The 27,943-nt window shown below is 43.6% G+C and overlaps 1 protein-coding gene across 1 annotated transcript in view; it reads left to right on the plus strand.

The window, feature by feature from the left end:
- The window catches only part of SERPINE2 (serpin family E member 2), a 76,240-nt gene that overhangs the window by 34,566 nt on the left and 13,731 nt on the right, over positions 1 to 27,943 (plus strand). Inside the window, exons 2-4 of the mRNA XM_060107155.1 lie at positions 12,069 to 12,349; positions 15,722 to 15,949; positions 21,760 to 21,957. Of these exons, the coding sequence (XP_059963138.1) occupies positions 12,091 to 12,349; positions 15,722 to 15,949; positions 21,760 to 21,957 (685 nt within the window). The 5' untranslated portion in view covers positions 12,069 to 12,090. The remainder of the gene's footprint in view (positions 1 to 12,068; positions 12,350 to 15,721; positions 15,950 to 21,759; positions 21,958 to 27,943) is intronic.

Here is a 27,943-nt window from a genome sequence, read left to right on the forward strand (position 1 = left end):
TGCCATACAGCCCTGGGAGGCAAACCAATTCACAGGGTAGCAGTCTATCTTCCATAACTTGAATTTCAGTATTCGGCTATAGTCCAGAGAGGGATGTAAGTGGATTTTGGATTTTTCTACATGTCTGTTGCCCAGTATCCCCACAGTTAACTTAGGGTTTATTTGGTCAAGATACTCAGATTGTGGTCTCTAAATACTGTCTCCCACTGAAAGGAACCAGAGTTCCCTAGAGAAGTGTCTGATTCCAACTGGGTGTGCAAAATGAGCCTGGAACATCTTGCCAAACCAGAAACAAGGAAGCTATTGAGACTACAGGGTCACATAAAAGGTTCAGGAGCCAACCTGAAGAGGCTCCTTCTGAGCATCAATAAAAGTAGTAACGTATTAGTAGATCAAAATCCTTAAAATATGTTGAAAAACATGAGTTCATAATTATACTAAGCAAACAAACAAAGAAACCCCCTCTGGTCAACACTAAGAATTCTGGGTAACCAAGTCATTATTTGGAGAATGATACAGGGAATGGATCTTACCTTTGCTATACAAACTGAACCTCAAGACAACCAAATCGTTGGTTATGGAAAATTTCTTTTTATAGAAATATTCCAACCAATAAATGGAGAAAGAAAGAATTACAAAAGCACCATTTGGCAAGCCATAATAAAACAATACACTTAGGCAATGATCATGAGTAACTGCTAACATCACAAAAAAGAGACAGACAGCCACTGTTTCCTGATTCCAGACCCCTGGGCAGTACCTCGGTGAAATACTCTTGCAAAAAAGAAATTTGAATCTGATCAGCCTCTAGAGCAGAAGTTGGCAAACTTCCTGCGAAGGGCCAGGTAGTAAATGTTTCCTGGCTTTGCAGTCCAACTGGGCAGCTGTCTGTTCAACTCGCTGTAGGAGCCTGAATGCAGCCAGAGACAAAACAAAAAGTGTGGCCAGATCTGGCCCAGGAGTTTGCAGACTGCTGTTCTAGGTCTAACTACCAGTTTACAGGAAGTAAGGAAGACAGATGAGCTTGTTAAACAGCATCTCATGAGAGCAATTAGTAAAATCTAGACTGGGAAACTCTATAGGACAAATAAGCTGGTTTCTTCAGTAAAAATGTTCCAAGGAAAAAGTTAAAAATAAAGCAACTAGGGGAAGAGTTTTTAAAAGACAAGAGACATATCAACCAGTTGCAATGTTTGGAGCTTATTTAGATCCTGATTCAAATAAACTGTAAAATAGAAGGCAATCAGGAAAATTTGGACACTGACTAGATATTTAACATAATAAAGAGTTATTAATTTTTGAATGGGGTAATGATATTATGTGTGAGTATATTCCTTAGGTTTAGAGTATATACTGAAAATATTTTGGATTATATGCTATCTAGAATTTGCTTCAAAATAATCTTTGATTCTGAAAGAAATAAAATAAGCCACAAGTTGATAATTATTTTTTCTGGATATTGGGTATTGAGGGTTTATCTTGCATATATTTGAAATCATTTATGACATAAAAAATTTTAAAATATATACATTTTACAAAATAGATCACTTTAAATATTTTTTAGAGAAGAAGAAGGGATGGAGTGTTTTCTGTTAGGCACTCCTGGGTCATCCTAAAACTGGTGGGAATTATCTGGCTAAGAGTTGGCGCCAGAAGAGTCTTTCCACTGTTTTTTTCCCCAAAACTGTTTTCATACATCTTATTTGTTATTCTAAGTAGACTCGACAGATATCATATTATTTATCATTTGAGCTGACAGATATCATATTATTTATCATTTGCTCATGTGTTATATGTAACAGACATTTTGTTTTGTAAAAAAATAATTTATAAGGTTGAAAATAAGCTTCATCTTTTGTGACCAACTATACTAGGCTCCAATTGTTTAATCGATGAGTGTTTGTTCAGTGCAGGAGTCTGGCCACAAGTGCTTTTCACAGCCTGGGGAGGTAACGTGAGTGATGGCAACTGGTGGGGAGCAGAGGGGACATGTAGGAAAGCAGGCGCTCAGCTCCTGGGGCAGTTGCTATGCAGGATGTCTGCCGTGGGAATGAGGGCCCTGTGTTACCAGAACATCCATTCATTTTCCTTTTTCCTGAGAAGAACTCTAAATCTAGATCGTATGTGACATTGTCTAACTTTTAGTTGCTTAAAATATTTCTACAATGCCTTGTCTTCCAAACCAAACACTTGCACAGCTGGATTAGACCTCTGATTTAGTCTGCCCAGTGGCAGGGCCCTAAATGAGAGCCTGTGGACACCAGGATTCTAAAGTGCCCTGGCCCTGCTTTCTATGAGCTTCCAGTCTAGTTGGGAGGAAAAAAAAAAAAAAACATACTTGAAAAACAAAATGAGAGGTGTAGATAGGAAATGCTATGGGAATTCAGAGAAGGGGGTGGCTAACCCCATCTGGAGAAATTAGGGAAAGCTTCCCACAGGCCACAGAAGGAGTTGGGGGAAGCCCTGGTGTTCTAGGTGGAGAGCCAGGGAGAGAAGTAATGTCATGGACATGGGCAAGAGCAAGGCCCAGCAACAGGAAACCAACCCTTTAGGAGGAGAGTCAGTGGCCCTCCATAGCCCACCCATGAAGGATGTTTCAAGACAAGATTGTGTTCTGTACAATCAGGTGAAAATAGGCAGCAAACAGTGGAAAGCATGGCACTGAAACTCAGCTGAGGATCTGAGCAGCAGATCAGAGTATCATCTGTCTAGGAGTGATGGTTGAAGTCATGGGGCCTGTAGAGAGTGTGTTTCTTTAATGCCTGCCATTGGCAGGTGGTACATTTATATAGGTGGTAGGGATGCTTTCTGAGTCTGACATTTCAAAACTACCAACCCATTGTTTATAACACTAAATCTTACTTAAAGCTCAAAGCAGCACCAAAATACTTCAAAAACATTCCCCACACTGGAAAGGAAAGGTTTGGAGTAAGAGAAACTAGAAGTCCATGGGGAAAGAGAAGCCCACATATGGAAGGATATACCTGTGGTAATGGCTTTATTTATAGGTATATGATCTCCCTCCAAGGATGGCCTAAAGTAGAGACTTTTTCACTGTTAAGATTATTCAAGAAATTGAAATATTATATAAATTATGATTGTCCATATTAATGCTATGTAATACATTTGAGCAACGTCTTTATTCCTTCCCTTATTTGAAAGTTTAAAGTGTAATTTCTCTTAAAAAATAAAACAGGATGTTATTATGTTCTTTCCATAATGAGAATCTCTTCATTCTAGAGAATAAGCATTTCAAAGCCTGATAACTCCAACAGTTATTTCATGTAAAAGACTATCTATTTGGACATGAATATGTGTTAATATTAGGAATGTTATCAGCCTATAATAATGTATGGATTAATACCCACTTTCCTGGCTACTGAACTTTGGAGAGAAGTGAAAGCTTAGTCTTGGACATGTACACAAGCCAGGTGAGTTTAGACCACTGAACATTTAGCCTAGGAAACTGAGACCAAGAAGAAGTTATGCCCAGAACATAAATCAAAAATAGCTCTGATGGGGCTTCCCTGGTGACGCAGTGGTTAAGAGTCCGCCTGCTGATGCAGGGGACGCGGGTTCGTGCCCCGGTCCGGGAAGATCCCCCATGCCGTGGAGTGGCTGGGCCCATAAGCCATGGCCGCTGAGCCTGCGCTCCACAGAGGGAGAGGCCACAACATTGAGAGGCCCGCATACTGCAAAAAAAAAAAAAAAATACCTCTGATGATTCATTCAGAGATTGGTTCAAGATGGTGGAGTGTAAGGACGTGCACTCACTCCCTCTTGCGAGGGCACCAGAATCACAACTAACTTCTGAATGATCATTGACAGGAAGACACTGGAATTCAGCAAAAAAGATACCCCACATCCAAAAACAAAGGAGAAGCTGCAATGAGACGGCAGGAGGGGCGCAAGCACAATAAAATCAAATCCCATAACTGCTGGGTGGGTGACTCACAAACTGGAGAACAATTATACCACAGAAGTCCACCCACTGGAGTGAAGGTTCTGAGCCCCACCTGGGGGTCCGGCAACAGGAGGAGGAATTCCCAGAGAATCAGACTTGAAGGCTAGCGGGATTTGATTGCAGGACTTTGATAGGACTGGGGGAAACAGATACACTCTTGGAGGGCAAACTAAAAGTAGTGTGCACATCAGGACCCAGGGGAAGGAGCAGTGACCCCATAGGAGACTGAACCAGACCTACCTACCAGTGTTGGAGGGTCTCCTACAGAGGTGGGGGGCAGCTGTGGCTTACCGCAGGGACAAGGACATGGGCTGCAGAAGTGCTGGGAAGTACTCCTTGGCATGAGCCCTCCCAGAGTCCACCATTAGCCCCACCAAAGAGCCTGTAGCCTCCAGTGTTGGGTTGCCTCAAGCCAAACAACCAACAGGGAGGGAACTCAGCCCCACCCATCAGCAGACAAACAGATTAAAATTTTACTGAGTTCTGCCCACCAGAGCAATACCCAGCTCTACCCACCACCATTCCCTCCCGTCAGGAAGCCTGCACAAGATAGCCTCATCCACCAGAGGGCAGAGAGCAGAAGCAAGAAGAAATACAATCCTGCAGGCTGTGGAATGAAAACCACATTTACAGAAAGATAGACAAAATAAAAAGGCAGAGGACTATGTACCAAATAAAGGAACAAGATAAAACCCCAGAAAAACAACTAAATGAAGCAGAGATAGGCAACCTTCCAGAAAAAAAATTCATTATAATGATAGTGAAGATGATCCAGGACCTCAGAAAAAAAATGGAGGCAAAGATCGAGAAGATGCAAGAAATGTTTAACAAAGACCTAGAAGAATTAAAGAACAAACACCTAGAAGAATAAAAGAACAAAGAAACAGAGATGAACCATACAATAACTGAAATGAAAAATAAATGAGAAGGAATCAATAGCAGAATAACTGAGGCAGAAGAACAGATAAGTGACCTGGAAGACAGAATGGTGCAATTCCCTGCCACAGAACAGAATAAAGAAAAAAGAATGAGAAGAAAAGAAGACAGCCTAAGAGATGTCTGGGACAACATTAAATGCACCACCATTTGCATTATAGGGGTCCCAGAAGAAGAGAGAGAAAGGACCCGAGAAAATATTTGAAGAGATTATAGTCGAAAACTTCCTTAACATCAGAAAAGAAGTAGCCACCCAAGTCCAGGAAGCACAGTCCCAGGCAGGATAAACCCAAGGAGAAACATGCTGAGATACATAGTAATCAAATTGACAAAAATTAAAGACAAAGAAAAATTATTGAAATCAGTAAAGGAAAAATGACAAATAACATACAAGGGAACTCCTGTAAGGTTAACAGCTGATTTTTCAGCAGAAGGGAGTGGCATGATATACTTAGAGTGATGAAAGGGAAGGACCTGCAACCAAGATTACTCTACCCAGCAAGGATCTCATTCAGATTTGACATAGAAATCAAAAGCTTTATAGACAAGCAGAATCTAAGAGAATTCAGCACCACCAAACCAGCTCTACAACAAATGCTAAAGGAACTTCTCTAAGTGGGAAACACAAGAGAAGAAAAGGACCTACAGAAAAAAACCCAAAACAATTAAGATAATGGTAATAGGAACATATATATCGATAATTACCTTAAATGTGAATGGATTAAATGCTCTAATCAAAAGACACAGGCTCACTGAATGGATACAAAAACAAGACCCATATATATGCTGTCTACAAGAGACCCACTTCAGACCAAGGGACAAATACAGACTGAAAGTGAGGGGATGGAAAAAGATATTCCATGCAAACAGAAATCAAAAGAAAGCTGGAGTAGCAATACTCATATCAATAAAATAGACTTTAAAATAAAGAATGTTACAACAGAAGGAAGGACACTACATAATGATCAAGGGAACAATCCAAGAAGAAGATATAACAATTATAAATGTATATGTATATATGCACCCAACATAGGATCACCTCAATACATAAGGCAAATGCTAACAGCTATAAAAGAGGAAATCAACAGTAAGACAGTAATACTGGGGGACTGTAACACCTCACTTACACTAATGGACAGATCATTCAGACAGAAAATTAATAAGGAAACACAAGCTTTAAATGACACAATAGACCAGATAGATTTTAATTGATATTTATAGGACATTCCATCTGAAAACAGCAGATTACACTTTCTTCTCAAGTGCACATGGAACATTCTCCAGGATAGACCACATCTTGGGTCACAAATCAAGCCTTGGTAAATTTAAGAAAATTGAAATCATATCAAGCATCTTTTCAGACCTCAACACTATGAGATTAGAAATAAGTTACAGGGAAAAAAATGTAAAAAACACAAATACATGGAGACTAAGCAATACATTACTAAATAACCAAAAGATCACTGAAGAAATCAAACAAGAAATCAAAAAATACCTGGAGACGAATGACAATGAAAACATGACAATCCAAAACCTATGGGATGCAGCAAAAGCAGTTCTAGGAGGCAAGTTTATAGCAATACAATCCTACCTCAAGAAACAAGAAAAATCTCAAATAAACAATCTAACCTTACACCTAAAGGAACTAGAGAAAGAACAAACAAAACACAAAGTTAGTAGAAGGAAAGAAATCATAAATATCAGAGCAGACATAAATGAAATAGAAACAAAGAAAACAATAAAAGATCAACATAACTAAAAGCTGGTTCTTTGAGAAGGTAAACAAAATTGATAAACCTTTAACCAGACTCATCACAAAAAAGAGGGAGAGGACTCAAATCAGTAAAATGATAAATGAAAAGGGAGAAGTTACAACAGACACCGCAGAAATACAAAGCATCCTAAGAGACCTACAGCAAGCAACTCTATGCCAATAAAATGGACAACCTGAAAGAAATGGACAAATTATTAGAAAGGTATAACCTTCCAAGACTGAACCAGGAAGAAACAGAAAACATGAACAGACCAATCACAAGTAATGAAATTGAAACTGTGATTAAAAATCTTCCTACAAACAAAAGTCCAGGACCAGATGGCTTCACAGGTGAATACTATCAAACTTTTAGAGAAAAGCTAACACCCATCCTTCTCAAACTCTTCCAAAAAATTGCAGAGGAAGGAACACTCCCAAACACATTCTATGAGGCCACCATTACGCTGATACCAAAACCAGAAAAAGGCACTGCCAAAAAAGAAAATTATAGACCATTATCAATGATGAATATAGTTGCAAAATTCCTCAACAAAATACTAGCAAACAGAATCCAACAACACATTAAAAGGATCATACACCATGATCAAGTGGGGTTTATCCCAGGGATGCGAGGATTCTTTAATATATGCAAATCAATCAATGTGATGCACCATATGAACAAACTGAAGAATAAAAACCATATGATCATCTCAATAGATGCAGAAAAAGCTTTGGACAAAATTCAACACCCATTTATGATAAAAACTCTCCAGAAAGTGGGCATAGAGGGAACCTACCTTAATATAATAAAGGTTATATATGACAAACAAAGGAAACTATAAATAAGATGAAAAGACAACCCTCAGAAAATATTTGCAAACAAATCAAGGACAAAGGATTAATCTCCAAAATATATAAACAGCTCATACAGCTCAGTGTTAAAAAAAAAAAACCCAATCAAAAAATGGGCAGAAGACCTAAATAGATATTTCTCCCAAGAAGACATACAGATGGCCAAGAGGCACATGAAAAGCTGCTCAACATCACTAATTATTAGAGAAATGCAAATCAAAACTACGAGGTATCACCTCACACCGATTAGAATGGGCATCATCAGAAAATGTACAAACAATAAATGCTGGAGAGGGTGTGGAGAAAAGGAAACCCTCTTGCACTGTTGGTGGGAATGTAAATTGATACTGTCACTATGGAGAACAGTATGGAGGTTCCTTAAAAAACTAAAAATAGAATTACCAGACTTCCCTGGTGATGCAGTGGTTAAGAATCCGCCTGCCAATGCAGGGGACACGGGTTTGAGCCCTGGTCCGGGAAGATTCCATATGCCGCGGAGCAATTATGCCCGTGCGCCAGAACTACTGAGCCTGCACTCTAGAGCCCACGAGCCACAACTACTTAGCCCACGTGCCACAACTACTGAAGCCTGTGTGCCTAGAGCCCTTGCTCTGCAACAAGAGAAGCCATTGCAATAAGAAGCCCAGGCACCACAATGAGGAGTAGCCCCCGCTCACCACAACTAGAGAAAGCCCATGTGCAGCAATGAAGACCCAATGGAGCCAAAAATAAATAAATAAATAAATAATTTAAAAAAGTAAATAAGATAAAAATAGAATTACCATATGACCCAGCAATCCCACTACTGGGCATATACCCAGAGAAAGCCATAATTCAAAAAGACACATGCACCCCAATGTTCATTGCAGCACTGTTTACAATAGCCAGGTCATGGAAGCAACGTAAATGCCCATCGATAGATGAATGGATAAAGAAGATGTGGTACATATATACAATGGAATATTACTCTGTCATAAAAAGAACAAAATTAGGTCATTTGCAGAGACATGGATGGACCTAGAGACCGTTATACAGAGTGACGTAATTCAGAAAGAGAAAAACAAATATCGTATATTAACACATATATGTGGAGTTTAGAAAAATGGTACAGATGAACCGTTCTGCAGGGCAGAAGTTGAGACACAGATGTAGAGAACAAACATATGGACACTATGGGGGAAAAGCCACGGGGGTGGGGGTGGGGGTGGGGATGAACTGGGAGATTGGGATTGACATGTATACACTAATATGTATAAAATAGACAACTATAAGAACCTGCTGTATAAATAAATAAATAAATAAAATTCAAAAAAATTTAAAGAAAGAAAAACTGCTCTGATTTCGAGTTCTGCACAGCCCATGACACTGTCCCAGTGCACTGTTATGAAACTACACACAGACATCTCACAAAAACTTCCCAAATCCAAGGAGCTAAGCAAAACACCCCTGGCAGCCTTCCCCCACTTTATAATGAAACTGTTCTTTTAGCAAAAAATTCACAACCAAGAAAAATTCTGCTAAATAAGGTGTGTATTTATTTGGGAGCCTGTCTTTGCTGATTCCAAGACCTTGGAACTTAGCTTTCTCTCTTTACCGTTGTTTTCTACCCGTTTTACAATCTCTACATAAGTCTACAGTATGTGGATGAATCAACTTTAAGCTATTAGAGGCAAAAGCAATGAGTATGGAGATTCAAACATTTATTGAGTATGCAGATTGAAACATTTATTCAAATATTTGCTGATCCAGGAGGATTTCTTTGGGAAGCTTGGGGAGAATAGCTTATGGCATACTGAAGGCAGATTCCAGAAGGTATGGTAATGCAAGGGTCAACAGTTCAGATTGAAGAAGTTGGTGCCAGTCACGGAATTTGGCCATTTGTGACAAAGAAGGTACAAATTGTTTTATACTTATGATGGTTTTGTGGTATATTAAATGTTAAAGAGGAAGTTTATTTCCAGAAAGAAAGAGGCAGGGGAGTGGACACAATGTCTAATTTTTATTTTTTTTCTTTCTTTTTTTTTTTTTTTTTGCGGTATGCGGGCCTCTCACTGTTGTGGCCTCCCCCGTTGCGGAGCACAGGCTCCGGACGCGCAGGCTCCGGACGCGCAGGCTCAGCGGCCATGGCTCACGGGCCCAGCCGCTCCGCGGCATATGGGATCCTCCCAGACCGGGGCACGAACCCGTATCCCCTGCATCGGCAGGCGGACTCTCAACCACTTGCGCCACCAGGGAGCCCCAATGTCTAATTTTTAGACCAAATGAGTAGAACTTCCATTCAGGATTTGGAAGCGCTCCATTATCCAACAGGCTGAAAGTAACTCAGGGGATTGTCATGGTATTAGAGACAGTCCAAGGTGCCAAAGTCAAAACAGGCCACTCTGGCCATAGGAAAGCCCCAAGTGGGAGTGTATGTAGGTCACTTACATGTTTTGCATTTAGACAGGCTGCGTTTATACAATCATTTTACAATTAAGCGCTGGATAAGTTCTGAATGTTCTAACTTTTTTGTAATGTGCTTTTTTCCCAACATATAAGAAAATTGCACCATCACCTTGAACGATGGCCTTAATGGTTCACCTTGGGGCCCTGAGTGTTTGGTAGGGTGCCGGCGGGGAGCTCTGCCTCTGCTGACGGGCCTCTTCCCACCCCGGTGAATGTCACTCTGCTTGAGAAGTGTTTGGAGCTAAGAGTGAGCGAGGCTCAGGACTAAATTAGTCACGCTCAGTAAACATTATTTTGATGCAATGAAAAAGAATGAACAAAAATAGAAAGTGTATCAGCCATCAGGCTTAATCCCACACACATTTACTGAACATCTACTTGGGTGGGAAGAGGACAAGTACATAGAGAGGAAGGCAAGGGAACACACGTGCCATTTTGCCCAATGCTGTCCTGGTGCCCTTTCTTTCCCTGGAGCACATGGACGTTGTTTCCCCTCGCTCCAGGCCTCCTCTCTAAAAGGTTCCCCTCTTTCTTGTTCTCTGCAGACACCCCCAACTTCCCCCATGTAAATGCACGTAACAGGAGGACAAACTGTTTCCCAGGGAAACTTGTGCCGATCAGAAGCTTGGGTCTATAAGGGAGGAACCAAATTAGCCACATCTCAAATTCTGCTTTTGTTTTACCAGCTGCCGCTTCTAAGTTCTTATTTAATGAAAGTATTTGCTTTTCCATAAACACATGTAAATTTCCTACCTCTTGCTTGTCACAGCCAAAGAAAGCTCAGTAAGTGGTAATCAAGGAAGAAAGCCTATTTCAAAAAAAATCACTGTAATTGAGAATATCACTGTAAACAATGCCATCTTCATAGTTGACGGATTTGCCAATTGTTCTGCCCTCTTGTAGATTTAAGGGTGTCACTTAAGTTTATTTTCATTAACAATTCATTAATTAAGAAAGTTATATATATGGTAAAAAAAAAGAAAGCGTGTAGTTATAAGATAATCACAGCAACCCAAGGGATTCACTCCCTTATTTCTAACTCTCCAGTGCCTTCTTTCTTTTTTTTTTCCTTAATTTATTTGATCGCACTGGGTCTTAGTTGCAGCTCACCAGCTCCTCAGTTGCAGCACGTGGACTCCTTAGTTTTGATTCGTGGGCTCCTTAGTTGTGGCTCACCAGCTCCTTAGTTGCGGCACGCAGCCTCCTGAGTTGTGGCATGCGAACTCTTAGTTGGGGCATGCATCTGGGATCTAGTTCCCTGACCAGGGATTGAACCCGGGCCCCCTGCATCGGGAGCGCGGAGTCTTAACCACTGCACCGGCGGGGAGCTCCCTCCAGTGGTTTCTCATGACCCCTAGAATGAAATGCAACAGCCATACCTGGTGTGACAGGCCCTTCAGGATCTGGCCCCTTTTTCTTCTTCACCTCCTCCCCAACCTCTCCCCTTCACGTCCCTTACATCGCTGCCACACCAACCTCCAACAATCCACCTTGGTTCCCACCTCAGGGGCTCCGCCCTGCCGTCCTTCTGCCTGGCACATCCTTCTCCCCTTTCTCGTCACTCAGCTCTCGGCATGCGTGTCCCTCTGTAGAGGTGGCCTCCCTGCCTGTCCTGTCCCATGCTCTCCCACTCCATTCACTCACATCACCGTGTCTTATTGTTGTGGCCTGATCCCTCTCTGAAATGACTTTATTGCCTCCTGGTTTATTTTCTGTCTCCCCTCTAGAATATAAACTCCAGAAAGGCAGGGGTCTTGGCCATCTTACTTACATTTCTATGCTCAGCACTTAGACAAGTGCCTGGCACACAGTAGGCTCTCAGTAAATATTGGTGCGATTGCATGAAGGGTAGTAACAAAGATGAAATAATGATTAGAATTGTGTCTGGCACAGAGTTGGGACCAGCAAGTGGAAGCTTCCTTCCTCTCGCTCCCGATCCCCCTAACAAAATATATATAAAGGAAAACAATCTAATCTACACTGTTGTGTCTTGCATATATTAAAGACATTCAGTTACACTGCGTAGAGTAAATCCTATCTAGCTGAGTACAAAGTAGCCTCCAAAAAAAGTATTCATTAAATGTAGAATGTAAATATTTTCTTGATTTCATTTTTCAGGTTGTACTTGCCAGAAGGAATCATGAATTGGCATTTTCCCTTTGTCCTCGTGGCCACCGTGACATTGCCCTCTGTGTGCTCCCAGTTCAACCCCCTGTCTCTGGAGGAACTAGGCTCGGATACAGGAATCCAGGTGTTCAATCAGATTGTCAAGTCCCGGCCTCATGACAACATCATCGTTTCCCCCCACGGGATTGCGTCCGTCCTGGGGATGCTTCAGCTGGGAGCCGACGGCAGGACCAAGAAGCAGCTCACCACGGTGATGAGATACGGCGTGAATGGTGCGTGTGCCTGGGCCTGGCTGGCGGGCCTTGCGGGAGTCCCAGTCTGGAGGGCCCCAGGCTTGGTCTTTGCTTACCACACCGAGGTGCAGAGCAGCAGGGAGGGGTCTTGCTGGTGCCCCCTGGGCTTGAGGGCCAGTCTCCTCTAAGGCACAGTGGCAATGCTAGGAGTTAGGAGAGCTGGGATCTGGTCTCTGTTCGGTAGCTGTGGGGCTTTGGGCAGTCACTTGACCCCTTGAATGCCCCTGTTTTCTCATGTCTAACAAGAAAACTTCACATCTGCCCCCCCTCTATGTTGTACAGGGCTCAGAATGCATCATGGCTATGAACGTACTTTTAAATCCGTAATCTGGGGAGGTGGGTGGGTGTGACCATGGAGGGCAGCCCGGGGCAGCCTTATGCTGATGGAACCGCTCTGCGTCTCAGTTGAGGTGGCGGACACACGGATCTCCATGGGGGGTAAAATTGCATAGAGCCACACACACACACACACGCACACACACGCACACGCATACATGTGTAAAACAAGTGAATGAACTCTGGGGACTGCACCAGTGGCAGTTTTCTCACTGTGGATCTGTACTACCATCATGCAAGGTACTACCATTGGGGAAACTGGGTGAAAAGTGGAAATATACGGGACCACCTTGTATATTGTTTTGCAACTTCCCGTGATTCTATCATTATTTCAAAATAAAAAGCTATAAAGGAAGTTTGTTTAAAAGTAAGGCCCAGGGCTTCCCTGGTGGCTCAGTGGTTAAGAATCCTCCTGCCAATGCAGGGGACATGGGTTCCAGCCCTGGTCCAGGAAGATCTGACACGCCACAGAGCAACTAAGCCCGTGCGCCACAGCTACTGAGCCTGCGCTCTAGAGCCCGTGAGCCACAACTACTGAGCCCGCGCACCACAACTACTGAAGCCCACGCACCTGGAGCCTGCGCTCCGCAACAAGAGAAGCCCCCGCTCGCCGCAACTAGAGAAAACCCGTGCGCAGCAAGGAAGCCCCGGCGCAGCCAAAAATAATAAATTAATTAAATTAATTAATTAAAACAAAAATAGTAAGGTCCAATAGGAATGGTTTCGTTTTCTTGAAAGAAAGCCCCGTTTTAATTACGTGTTTAAGCTTAGGAGCTTACATCTCCTAGTGCTGTCACTCAGCTTTAGCTCAGGTTTCTCAGCCGAGCCCCTTCCACAGCGCTGGGCATGGGCCAGCGCTAGCCTTGGAGCCCTTCCTTGGCACCAGCCTGCGCCGTGACCTTGACAAGTCACATCTGACATCCAGGTTTTAGTTGCTTTATTGGGAAGGGAGGACGTTTTCCCACCCACGTTCCTCCATTCCCACTGGCCATAAAGTTCTAGGAATCTTGACAACGTTGACGCCTTTGCTGGGAGAGGAGGAGAGATGGGGGTTTGCGTACTTCGGGGCTCCCCTTGGCACCCCAGTTCGATCCTTCTCAGTGTAGCCCCCGGGGGCTGCCAGCACGAGATGCCCACCCGCCCCGCTCTGTTTACAGGGCATTAAACTCTTGCATGAGTTTGCAGTTTGTTCACCTGTTGGAAGCACTGGGGGACTAAATATTCGGAACACACCGTTATGCCCTTGCTTGGAAGCCCACAGAAACCTTGGTGATTTATAACTTCATAGGGAATCACCCACGGGGCTCCTGGCCTCTCCCAGTGCCCTCCAGGCCCTGTCGGCCAGCACCATTCCAAAAGAGCAACTGGATTGTCATTGTGTGTCTTCCTGCTGAGCCACATTCATTTTAACCAGTGTTTCTAAAGTTTTGACAATATTGGTCTGTTGGCAACTCCCCCCAAACCCCATCTCTTCTTCCTCCAAAATCACTAGCAGTCGAGTTGTGGAATGACTTCAGTTCACATGACAGACTCTTCGGGGGAGCCTGGGTGGGTTTTCAGGTCCTGGTTTGGGCTCGGCCTCTGAGAACTCAAGACAGCAGCACTCTGGTTGAGGGCAGAGGCAGGACAGTCTGGGGCACAGGAGGAGGGTCTGCCCTGATCTTTTCTGGGCAGGAGACTGGGGACCGTGGAGGAGCTGAAAGGGACAAGTGCCGGGATTGGGCTCTGAAGTCTGCTGGTCCCTTCGTTGTACAGCGTGCCTGCCCCCTCCTACTGGGCCTGCCCCCACAGAACCCGTGAGGGGTGCAGTCTCCAGAGGCCTCACAAAGGCCAAACCTTTGGGGCTCTTACCTGCCATTATTTAAGAATGACAGAAATAAAGACACAGACTGACTAGAGAATGGAGTTGAGGATATGGGGAGGGGGAAGGGTAGGCTGGGACAAAGTGAGAGAATGGCATGGACATATATACACTACCAAATGTAAAATAGATAGCTAGTGGGAAGTAGCCGCATAGCACAGGGAGATCAGTTCGGTGCTTTGTGACCACCTAGAGGGGTGGGATAGGGAGGGTGGGAGGGAGGGAGATGCAAGAGGGAAGAGATATGGGAACATATGTATATGTATAACTGATTTACTTTGTTATAAAGCAGAAACTAACACACCACTGTAAAGCAATTATACTTCAATAAAGATGGAAAAAAAAAAAAAGAATGACAGGTCAGCTCTCCAGGGGATCGTCAAGGTTACTCTGCCGGTTGTTTTAAGACAGTGTCATTTTGAAAGGACCCCAAGCGAGTAAGACAGATCTGTAATTTGAGCTCTCTGTAGGAACACATTTCATCCTTTACAACTTATTTCCCTCTTTTCCATGCTCTGAAACTAAATGGAGCATGTATGAATAGCCTGTGTAAAATAAAGCTTACATTGCCATAAAACGAATTCCCTTACTTTGTGAGCTTCGTATCAAGTAAAAATCACCTTGTTCTTGGATGGTGGCACATGGCCATTTTTTATAGTCTTTCGGATGCTCAACTTTATACCTTTTTTTCCCCAAAATAGAGAAAAATCGTGTTGTGGAATCTTCGGCAAGAAAGGAAATAGCACTGAAGATTGTTAAGAAAGAGAGACGCATTAGGAAAAGTCCTTTGGTTTATTTCCCCGTGGCTACGTAACTGAAGAGCTTTCTGGTCTCCCTATTGACCTGGTGCCAGGAAAGCCTTCCAGGAGAGCCAGGTCTACTTGGGGAAGTTGTGGAGAAGGCCTGGAAGTTGCCTGCTTTGAGGCTGGAAGTGCAATTGATCTTTAGGGGCTATTAATAGTTATACTTCATTCTACGCCCTCCCTTTTCTTAACAGAAGGCCACTGAGAAAGCAGATGATTTCGTCTCTTGCTACTCGTACTAGTTTTGTTTATACTGTTCTTATTTGTCATAATATAGAAGATATTAAAAAAAATAATAACCTTCCTACATTCTTGCGGAAATATTGCTGCATTTTCTCCTTTCTCCTTCAGGAGTCGGTAAAGTGTTAAAGAAGATCAACAAGGCCATCGTCTCCAAGAAGAATAAAGATATTGTGACGGTGGCCAATGCCGTGTTTGTGAAGAATGGCTTTAAGATGGAAGTGCCTTTCGTCACGAGGAACAAAGACGTGTTTCAGTGTGAAGTCCGGAACGCGAACTTCGAAGACCCCGCCTCCGCCTGTGACTCCATCAACGTGTGGGTTAGGAACGAGACCAGGGGTGAGTGGCCACGGTTCCCGGGAATGAGCGGGCGTCATTTTCCACTTCGTGAATGAAAGCTGAGTTCGGCTCTGAGACCCTCACCGGGGCCTGCGTGTCCAGTGGCCCTTCTGTTGTGAAAAGCCTGGACCCACTGACTGCTCCGCCCTTTCTCTCTCAGAGCCCCAGGGCTCAGTCCGCCTTCCTACCCTTTTCCTGCCGCCATCACCTGTGCCCCCTGGGGACTTGTCTCCCTGTGGCTCTCGGGCAGCAGGGCGGAATACCTCTCTGCAGACTCTCTTCTTTCTTGGCAGCATCTCATCTCCGGAGTCCCTACCCACAGGCCCTTGTTTGTTTCAAAGGTTTTAGTGCTCATTCCTTCCTACTCTGAATCCACATTCCCTTTGCCCAGAATGTGCTTCTCAGCCTTTAAGATTTGAGATTGAGCTCTCCCCACACCTTCCTTGCCACTTTCTTTTTACATTGAAGTATAATTTATGTACAATATTATGTAAGGTACAGGTGTACAATGCAGTGATTCACAATTTTTAAAGGTTATACTCCATTTATAGTTATTAGAGAATACTGGCTATATTCCCTGTGTTATACAATACATTCTTTTTTTTTTTTTTTTTTTTTTGCGGTATGCGGGCCTCTCACTGTTGTGGCCTCTTCGCTCCGGACGCGCAGGCTCAGCGGCCATGGCTCACAGGTCCAGCCGCTCCGCGGCATGTGGGATCTTCCCAGACCAGGGCACGAACCCGTGTCCCCTGCATCGGCAGGCGGACTCTCAACCACTGCACCACTAGGGAAGCCCTACAATACATTCTTGTAGCTTGTTTTTTTTTTTTTGCGGTACGCGGGCCTCTCACAGTTGTGGCCTCTCCTATTGCAGAGCACAGGCTCCGGACGTGCAGGCTTAGCGACCATGGCTCACGGGCCCAGGCGCTCCGCGGCATGTGGGATCTTCCCAGACCGGGGCACGAACCTGTGTCCCTTGCATCAGCAGGCAGACTGTGCCACCAGGGAAGCCCTTGTAGCATGTTTTATATATAATAGTTTGTTCCTCTTAACCCCCTGCCCCTATGATGCCCCTCCCCCTTCCCTCTCCCCTCCCCTTCCTCGCTTCTTGCTTCTGTTGTCCCAGGAAGTAGGTGCCCCCTCCGGTTATGATGTGCATATGCTTATCCATACTGCACCCTTCGTTAGAGCACATCCACACTGTGTGATTACTTGTGTACGTGCATCTCTCCCTCCACGAAAGTGAAGAAATGTCTAACATCAGTGTTTTTAGCCTGTTGATTTGTAAACTTCAGGTTCAGGTGGAAACATTCAGAGGGAGAGGTAGGTCCAGAACATCGGAGGAAATTTAAGGCTAGAAATAGAGATTTGGGATCCATTTTTCACCGAAGGGGAGAGTTAAAGTCACAAGAGTGGAAGCAAAAGGGACTCAATAAGGAGAGTAAGCCCAAAGACAAAACTTGGGGAAACTGGCTTTTCGGGTCATGTCTCTCAAACGTGGTTCCTGGGGGGTGTGTTTAGAATGCAGATCTCTGGGGAATTCCTTGGTTGTCCAGTGGTTAGGTCTAAGCACTTTCACTGCTGAGGGCCCGCATTGAATCCCTGGTCAGGGAAGTAAGATCCCAAGCAAAAAAAAAAAAAAAAAAAAGAATGCAGATCTCTGGACCCCAATCTACTGAGGCAAAGTCTCTGAGGCAGGGACCTAGCATTCTGCACTGAAGCAAGTCCTCCCCCAGTCTCCCTCCAGACTTGTAGATGTGAATATTTGCAAACCATGTGAGGGGCTAGAGAAGAGCCGGATGGAGAATGCTCTGGAAGGTGGAGGAGAGCCAGCATGTGGTTTTGGTAAACCTGTGACATTCCTTTTCAACAGGATCCTGCACGGAGCAACCTGGGCTCCCTTCCTGAAACCACGAAATGATCAGGTGGACTGAGCCATGGGGCTCTGAGAAAGAAAGGGCGGAGCAGTCAGTGGGTCCAGGCCTTTCACAACAGAAATGCAGGAGACCAGCAAATGGGAGGGGGTCAGTGTGTTTTTCTGAGCCTGTAGGGCTAAGAACAGAGGTAGGAAGCTGATGGCCCTCAGATGCTGGTAGCTGCATGATGTGACGTGTCAGCGCCCACCCAGCCTTCTTCTTTGCTGTGTCCTGGGAGTAGTAAGTCCCTCAGGATGCCGCCCGACCATTTCAAACCACTTGAACACACACTGACTCAATGCATTTCTCACAGCAACCGGGGAAGGGAAAACGATGAGGCTAGAAAAGTGATTTTCAACCCTGCAGACCTAACTCCCGCTGTTAAACAAAGATTTTCACTCTGTTTACTCTCTTGAAATGAAATTCATAGCTCATATAACCTATGCACATGTACACAAATTTTTAAAAAATTAATATAATGCCAAACTGTAATACCAGGAAAAACAAAAGTTATTTATAGATGTAGTTCAGTAGGTAAACCCTTGGGTACAGCTACTCCTGAATACGCAACAGTCAAATTCTTAGAATAAGAATTGACATTCACATTGACTGTGAATTGACAGCCACAAAAGCAGACCGAGACAGGCACACTGCACAGGCGACACAAAAACCACGGGCTGTGTTACCATCGTTGAGGCAGTTTTTTCTAAAACGCTGCAAAACTCTTGGTAAATTTCCGAGCAAAACAAGTACAGGCTCCACTTGGTTTGCGTGGTAGTCACATTCCTGACAAATTCAGCATACATTAAAAGTATGCAAAATAAAAGATACTTTGTGTTTACACCGGAAAAAGAATAAGGTTCTGGGCTCAGATGACAAGCAGCAGGTTTCTCACGGACGTGACTATGCAGCAGGGCATTTGAAAGCAGGACAGTTCATTGTTTGGGCTGTTTTGAACACTGCAGGACGTGTAGCATCTCTGGCCACTGTCTTTGCAACGAGAAACACTCCCACAAATTTCCAAACTGCCCGCTCAGAGGCGCTTGTGTATATGCGAGGTGTCAGAAGGACCCTGGTGATCAAACTGTCCACGTGTGGAAGACTGCTGCGTGATGACAGATCCTGCCCTACGGAGAGTGGGGGAGCCTTTCCAGTGTGCTAGGGATGTGGTGATGGCCTGGCTGGGGCTGCCCTGCCACCGCTCTGCGGCCTCAGCCCCAACCATGCGGGCTTCCTCCCAACTCTCATACTCGCCATCCTCTCTCCAGTCACAGAACATCCCCCCGCCCCCTCCCCCGCCCCGGTGCATCCTGCTATCTGGAATGCTTTCCTTCCCCGTTGCCCTTTGCCTATTCATTTCACACTATCTCATGAATGGCGTAATAGTTACAAGCAGGAGTGCCCAGTTTGAACCTCAGTTCTGCCACCTGCTGGCTGTGTACCATTAGGCAGGTTACTTAACCTCCCTGTGCGTCAGCATCCTCCTCTGTAAAATGGAGATATAGTAGTGGTACCTACTAGAATTGTTAGAATAACATTAAGGTTGTTATGGGACTATAAATAATAAGCATAAGTCATTTAGCAAGGTGGTTGGCACTTTGCAAATGTTCAACGAATGTGAGCTATTTTTATAGCCTTTGGCTCAAGTAATACTTCCTCAAGGAATCCATCCATCCCTGACCTCATCCACCAGACCAGATCCCCCTCTTATTTGCCCTCACATCCTTAAGTACTTTCACTTGAAGATATTTATTACAATTGCATTTCCAAGTCACTTATATCAGCCTCCACTTCCCTCTAATCTATAGCTTTTGGAAGGGTGGGTTTTATTTTTATTTTGTTTTGTTTTCTCAGGTAGACATCAAAGACTGGATACATGGATGGATGGATGAGTAGGTGTGTGGATGGATGGGTGGATGGGTGATGGATGCATGTTTATGGCAGTTATTGATGGCAGATCCCCCATGTGCCTCCTTGCCTCTAAACCATGCATTTCTTACACTTCTCTTTTATCCTTTCTGTTTATTTCTTTGTGCCCCCTTATTATATTATATCTTAGTTCTACCAGTGGCGACAAGAGGCTTTATTTACCTTAGGAAAAAAGGGCAGAAGAGATTCCTTCAGACTCTCGGTGTGCAACAACAGAATAGTGAACCTAGAATCTTGGTGTGATTTTTAAAAGATGAATGACAGGGTTCTTGCTCTTGTGCAGCTCACAGTTTAGTTGAGGGAGACAGATGCTACATTTGGCTAGAATAAAATACCGCAGTGTAACGGTGGTGCTGAGCATTGGGCTTTATGCAAACTCTAGGAGATAGGGAGGAGTGACAGAGAAGAGATATAAGAAGAGGGGGCCACTGAGCTATGTCTCAAAGGCAAGTAGGAATTGGACTGGGTAATGGTCCCAAGAAAGGCAAAACACAGCCTTCGCTATTGGGAAACCAACTCTCAAGAGCTTGCTATCACTGGAGCACAGAGTTCTCACTTCCTTCCCACAGGACAGAGTCTGTTCACAGAAGTCGCTTTGCTTTGAGCGATGGCTATTTATATCGTGTGTATTTTCCTTCCAGATCCTGATGTAAGGTGGCGTTGGTGCCCCCTTGTGTAAGTAATGAGCAATGATGACACTGACTTGCTGGGCGCCCTGTGGGTCAGGGAATCCTCCAAGTGTGCTTCTTTACCATGACTGATGTAAACATCTGTTTATTGTACCTCCAAATCTTCTTGAGCTTCATTTCAAAGAATTTAAAGCTCTCTCTGCTGAATCAGATATTCTTGCTTCTTCAGAGGCTGTTGGTTTTATTCTCATCATTTAATGTATTGTAACTTGCATTTATATTATGAAATTTTTAAAAAGTTGGACTAAAAGCTACACTGAACTAATTTTTAATAGCTTTAATGTTAGTGATCTCTCTTAAACCCATACGCACACGCACACACACACACACACAAACACAAACACACAGTTGAATCTTCAAAATCCAAGCAAAAGGAACCTAAATGAAAATTCAAAGCTTCAAGCACAGGTAGCACTTTAGAAGGATGTTTGTGACTTCACAAGAACATCCTGAAATTGCAGCAGTTGTGTGTGCCTAATTCCTGCACAAACAAGCTGGACCATACTGATATCTTGTGAAGAGCATCTTCCTTAACAATTAATTATTCTAGGAGAGAACCCATTTCTTTTTATCTCTATAATATGAGCCTAAATGGATCCCTGACCCATAAATATAGATACCAATTTTAGTCTCAACTCTTCTTTAAGTAGCTGTATAATAATCAGGGATTCCAAACTAATGCTCAACATTCCTAAAATCTTAAGAGAAAGTAAGCATTTGCCTTTGATAACATTACACAGGCTGAAGTGTTCCTTTATTTTTAACTGGGATTAAATCAACCCAGTGGTTACAACAAAGCAACACGACAACTGTTTATCTTGTGCTGACCAAAAGCCCTCACTGGCAGTCATACATGTCAGTTATTATCAAAAACAGATAAATTAATCATGAATTAAGTATAGCTTATGCGGATGAGCAAAATGTTCTTAAAATATGGGGTTTATGGGAAATTAGTTATAAAAGAATTTCTTGATGAAAAGTTTGGTAACCCTAAATAGAGGGTCTCTGAAGTCTTTTCTGGTTCTTTGATTTTTAACTTGTTTTCAGCTTTTAATTTTTAGTGAGAAAAAAAGTAGAAGGGACAAGAGGATATTGTAAACATTCTTTTAAAAATCTTTGAAATTTTAAATTTTAAAAATCTTCGAAGTTTTAAATTTTACAAATCTTTGAATCTTAAAATGTCTCAGATTTTTCATTCCCCCCGATCCTGTAGCTGCCTTTTGCCCCCAAATGGACTGCCAGTCCTGAGTGTCCTCTGTGTCTGTTCTCTGCACAGGTATGATCGACAATCTGCTGTCCCCGGATCTTCTCGACGGTGTCCTCACCAGACTGGTCCTGGTCAATGCAGTGTATTTTAAGGGTTTATGGAAATCACGGTTTCAGCCTGAGAACACAAAGAAGCGCACGTTTGTGGCAGCTGATGGGAAATCCTACCAAGTGCCGATGCTGGCCCAACTCTCCGTGTTCCGGTGCGGTAAGTTCACACTCAGTGAGGCTCTGTCCTAGAATGTGCCAGCCGCAGAAAGGCCCTCGGGTGCTGTCACTTAGTTCAAGAGCAAATCTGCCTTTTTATATTTTATAAAGGGCAGGGGAGGAGAGGGCAGGATTTTTTAAAAGCTCATGGTAGGTCTTTGCATTATTTACAAAGGTTATGTATTAATGTATAACACATGTAACGCTTTTAGGTTGAAATTTAAAGATGACAGGACAGTTCACAAAATGAGAAGTATAAATGGACATGAAATGTATTGCATGCATTATCAAGTCATCATTAGCAATCTTACATTACCAAATCAAAAATAAAAGTAAAAATTAGATTTCTTTTCCACTGATCAGATTAGCAAAAATTACGAAGATTGACAAAGCCCAGTCGTGGCTCTGGTATGGGGGGCACGTGGCACCCTTGGGTGCTGTTGGTGGTGGGGAGCCATGGCCTGGAGGACTTCCTAGAAGCCCCGCCTCAGCAGTCTCACGCCAAGGAATTTATAATATGAAGATAATCATACACTAGCAAATAAATAGAACCATATATGTACATGTAGTGGAACACACATGATAATTAGATTTATATAAGTAGAAAGTTATATAATATGTGGTTGATTTCAGAAAACAAGTTACAGAACAGCAGATGCTGTTTCATCTCATTTATGTAAAATACTTTCTATATATTCATACAGACATGTCTTGGAGGATGTTCAATAAAATAAGTGGTAGTATTTCAAATGATCATTTTTCTTTGTTTGAGTTTGAAATTTTTTTTAAGGAACATGTGTCAGTTTTACAGTTGGGGGAAAAAGAAAATGACCCATCTCTGTAGTCATTACCACACATAGGTAACTAAGGCTGGTGACTGTTTTTTAAACCTACTTTCGTTGAAGTATCAGTGGTCCAGTTTAAGTTAAACTTCATTTTCTTCTATAAGTTAGCCTTTATGTCTCCAATCTATATGTGGACGTGTGGGTCCCAAGTATTCCCTTTGCATATACAGTATATGTTAGATAAAGCATTGCTCAACATTTCTCCAGCTGCCTAATTCTTTAAAATAAGAAATGACTCATACTAGGGACACAGTAAAGTCGTTTTCCTTCTCCCATGTCTTTCATCAAACTTCCAGGTAGAATTTTGTCATTCACTTAATAAGTTTTTTCAAGATAATATGTATTTAAAAGCCCTGCAGAAGGACTTCCCTGATAGTCCAGTGATTAAGACTCTGTGCTCCTGATGCAGGGGGCCCCGGTTTGATCCCTGGTCAGGGAACTAGATCCCGCATGCCGCAACTAAGACCCGGTGCAGCCAAATAAATAAATAAATATTTTTTTAAAAAAGTCCTGTAGAAAGGTAGCATGCTAAGTAACTGAGACCAATGAAAGGCTATTTTTGTCCAGAACTCATTCTCAGATTACGTTGCCCAGGAAGACGTCATGGAATTTTATCATGGCCACCAGGTCCTATCCGAAGCACAGTTATTTTATTTTAGGTCAATCTTTGTACACAATCTAATAAAACAAAACGCGAGAAGGCCTCATTTACTGTATGTTTCTGTTGCTGAAAAATAATGAATAAGTCAGTAAAGAATAAATCAGCAAGGCTTCTATAGGTATTCCCATGAAAGATTAAAATGTTTGTATTTGTAGGAATGGAAGATGCTTTTCTTGAGTATATAGGATGTTCCCAGAGAGGGAGTTACATATCCAGGTGGCTTTTCAATTAAGAACTGATTTGTCTAAGAATTTGTGGCGTGCCTTATGGAAAGTAAGACACAAATACATTCTTATCGTCCAAGATTCAAACTCCACAGCTGCACAGTGTGGGAGATCTCTTCCCCCGCCTTCCCTGATTCATGCCCTCCCTTCTCCACCCTCTTCTGCACCCGCAGTAGACTGCATCAGTGGGCTCCCTTTTCCCCGGCTTCCTGTTGGTTGGCTAGTGGGGTGAACCAGCAGGTGATGGGGTAAGGGAGGAGAGCAGGCTTGGACATTGGCTTCCCAGCCCCTTCCTTGCATCGCCAGGGCCGCAGCATCCCTCCACCAAGGTCTCCGGCCATCAGGACCTGCCCAAGGGCCCTTTTTCTCTGGGCCACCAGCCCCTACCCTTGGCCCGCCCAGGCTAAGGCTGGTAATGGTGCCCCACTGTTTGTAGCCCAGGGTACCATCCTTAATGGCTCCTCTGTACCCTATCCTTGCCTTATAAGTGGTCCCTTCATTAAACTCTGCTGAATTGACCCAGTCTGGTGTCCTGTCTGTTAGCTGTCAGACCTTGATTGATCTGCACTGAATTCAGAACAGAACGTGAAAGTCCCCTTGCTCTCATTCCCTGCCAAGTAAACACTGTAAGTGGTCTGGGACCATCCTTCCTGCCCACCCCTTTCTACGGTGTCATGGGTTTTTACTGAGTCACTTGGGACTGGAACCCAGCTCCTTTGTGGCCCAGGAGACAGAGTCCGGTGGTATCATCTGCTCCCAGGTTTCCCCCTTTGGCCGGCAGAGCAGTTTGTCATGGAAAGACGAGGCAGGTTTTTCTTGTGGAGAAAGTTCAGCAGTCTGTGGTGGCCCCAAGAAGTCATTTGTTTTCATGACCATAGACCACACAGCTGGTCACCCATTTTCGTCCTGTCTCATCGCAGTCCGGCCCACTCGACCAGCCAGGGATGGGAGGCAGGTGGTCCTGATAGCTGAGCCAGGCCACGCTGCCTGAACTCACTCACTCAGACTCTGGTGCCACCTGCCCAGCGCCTCGTGAGACCTCAGCCAAGCCTCGCCATCTTTGGTCACTTTGCTGAAACACTGTCTTTCCATTTACCTATTTTTCAGCCTTCCTGACTTTTCCTCCAAGATATCATCAAGGTCTCTGAGAGGATTTCCTTGATAACATTAAGGGAGAGGGTAGAAAATAGGAGGGGAAAACTCTTCTGACTTAAGCCCCATAAAGTGTAAGCACTTTGAGGGCAGAGACTTTTCCATTAAAAAAAAAGCCTTAAAAATTAGTAGAAATGTATTTCATATTCATTGCAAAGTCCTCAAATACAACAGTATATAAGGCAGAAAGTAAATGTTACTCTATATTCCCATTTCCCAGCATAAAAACCCCTATTAAGTGCTAGGCTTTTTGAGACTTTTTCTATGGATATCATTTGAGGCTTTTTCTATGGATATGTAAAATCTGTCTGTCCAACTTTTTTGCATACATAGGATTACACTATAATTTCTTTTTTTGTGTGTGGTACGCGGGCCTCTCACTGTTGTGGCCTCTCCCGTTGCAGAGCACAGGCTCCGGATGCTCAGGCTCAGTAGTTTGTGGCTCACGGGCCCAGCCGCTCTGTGGCATGTGGGATCCTCCCAGACCGGGGCATGAACCCGTGTCCCCTGCATCGGAAGGCGGACTCTCAACCACTGCGCCACCAGGGAAGCCCTACACTATAATTTCTATTCTGTAATCTGTTTGTTCATCAGACAGTCTATCTTGGAAAACCTTTTATTGTCAATTCTCGTGGAACTACTTGATCCTTTTATCAGCTGCATAACACTCCATAATGTTATAAATGTATCATAATACCTTAGGGATGGCCATTTACTTTTTTTCCTATAACAACACTACAGTGAGCATTCTTGTACATAAATCTTTAGATATTTGTGTCAGAACTTCTAAAGGTAATGTCCTTGGATAGGAATTGCTGAATCAACCTTGTTACAAATTTTCTGTTTTTATGGTAATGGATTTAGATTTAAGAGACTTTTCTGCTTTGAAAAAGATCACAAAGAATTCCAAACATACATATGTATGTGTATATACATGTGTGTCTATGAATATACAGTATGTTTCTAGCTTCCACTCTTCTCTGATCTTCCAACTCATACCTACATATCCATGTTATGTTGCTAATTAGTTGTCTATTAAGTTCTGGTTCCACAGATAAATATACTCCTGCCCTTGGCATCTAGTTCTCCCCACAGTGTTCCTTTACCCAGCAAATGGCTCCCACACTCACCCAGTTGCTTAAATCACTCCTCCTTCCCCATCAACTCTCCCCAAACTCCCTTTCCACTGAAGCCTGAATATAGACTACTATATACAATGGGTCTCCTTGTTGTGGTTCTTTTTTTCAAATGTATATTTCAATTTCTACTTAAGTATAGCCTGAACAGTTTCTTAAGACTCGGAAATCCAGAAAGCTCCTTGTAGTAGAAGGTAATTAAAGGGACTTTCATCTCTAAGGCTTTCCTGATACTGAATATTTAAAATATTGTCTCTGATTTTACAGGCTGAGAAGAGTTCTTTGCACTTCAGCAAACCTAGCTGTCAATACATCCTCCCTTGTAGGACTTAAAATAAGAATCAGAGTACTTTAGGGGGCTTTCCAGAAAAACTGGACCATCCTCAAAGCACCACCTACAGAAAGTTTTAAATCTTCTCCATATTTTCAATACTTGATTCTTTGCCTGTTATGTCTCATTAAAGGTTTTTGTTGATCATGATTCATCTAAGAGAAAAGACCGATTTTCCCCTTTCACCTCTTCCCTTCTTTTTAGAATGAATGGGCCTGCTCCATTCACATCTCTATATATCCCGGGAATTATTTTCATTAAAGAACACTCAGTCTGCTTCCCAGATGTTAAAGGATGGAGGGCCTGGGGCTGGAAGAGGTCTGGGATGATGACAGGCTTCCTGCTCTGACACAGGGTTCCCAAGTACCCCTTCCCTGCCTGGTTCATTCCGCCCAGGAGCTGTGCCCCAATGCAGCGGGTATGGTTTCTCTTGGTGGATCGATTCTGACACTCAAGAAGCAAAGTATCTTACAAAGCTGCTCACGCCCATAGATGAAGGGTTTTTGCTGTGTGCAGCCACAGAGCTGAGCTCTGGGCGTGTATTATCTCATTTAATTTTCACAACAGCTCTGTAAGGTAGGTACTAACGTCCCATTTTACAGATAGAGAAACTAAGACTTGGAGTTCAGGAACTTGCCGAAGTCCCAGAGCTAGCGTGTTTCTGAGCCAGGATTTAAATCCAGGTCCTGTAACTCCAGATCTTGTGTCTTTAACCTTTGTCCTCTAAAACCATGCTATGAAAGCAGCACCTCTGTGATTGGGTGGACGGACAGGAAAGGGGTTGTTTTGTAAAGATAAGCATGGAAGAGGCGTGTGTATGGAGTCAGCTGAGCCAGCATTTGTCATCAGCTCCCATGATCAGATGCAGACCTGGAGCCAGGGAGAAATGGACCGTCAGGCAGATGTGAGTGACGAGATGCAAAATGGTTAGCAGTTATTCACGTTACTGATCCGTTAATGATGGGTCCTGTCGAGGCTGGATTCCCTGGTAGAAGCAGCAGCTCTCGCCCCACCTCGAACACACCCCAGCTTCTAACTTTTCAGTTTTCATGATCCTGACCTTTCAGAACAGTAAACATTTCTAGAAGTGGCTAATGAATGCTTCCAGGTCCTTATTTCATGCCCCGGAGCAGTCATTTATTAACAACTTCCCACATTTCGCAGTTTCTTTTTTTTTCTCTCTCTTTTTTTTTAAATGAATTAATTTATTTTGGCTGCATTGGGTCTTCGTTGCAGTGCACGGGTTTCTCATTGCGGTGGCTTCTCTTGTTGCGGAACGCGAGCTCTAGAGCGCAGGCTCAGTGGTTGTGGCGCACGGGCTTAGCTGCTCCGTGGCATGTGGGATCTTCCTGGACCAGGGCTCGAACCTGTGCGCCCTGCATTGGCAGGTGGATTCTTATTTAATTTATTTATTTTTGCTGTGTTGAGTCTTCGTTTCTGTGCGAGGGCTTTCTCTAGTTGTGGCAAGCGGGGGCCACTCTTCATCGTGGTGTGCCTCTCACTATCGCGGCCTCTCTTGTTGCGCAGCACAGGCTCCAGACGCGCAGGCTCAGTAGCTATGGCTCATGGGCCTAGTTGCTCCGTGGCATGTGGGATCCTCCCAGACCAGGGCTCAAACCCGTGTCCCCTGTATTAGCA

The sequence above is a fragment of the Mesoplodon densirostris genome, chromosome 8 (genome assembly GCF_025265405.1).
Source record: "Mesoplodon densirostris isolate mMesDen1 chromosome 8, mMesDen1 primary haplotype, whole genome shotgun sequence".
In the NCBI taxonomy this organism is placed as follows: Eukaryota; Metazoa; Chordata; class Mammalia; order Artiodactyla; family Ziphiidae; genus Mesoplodon; species Mesoplodon densirostris.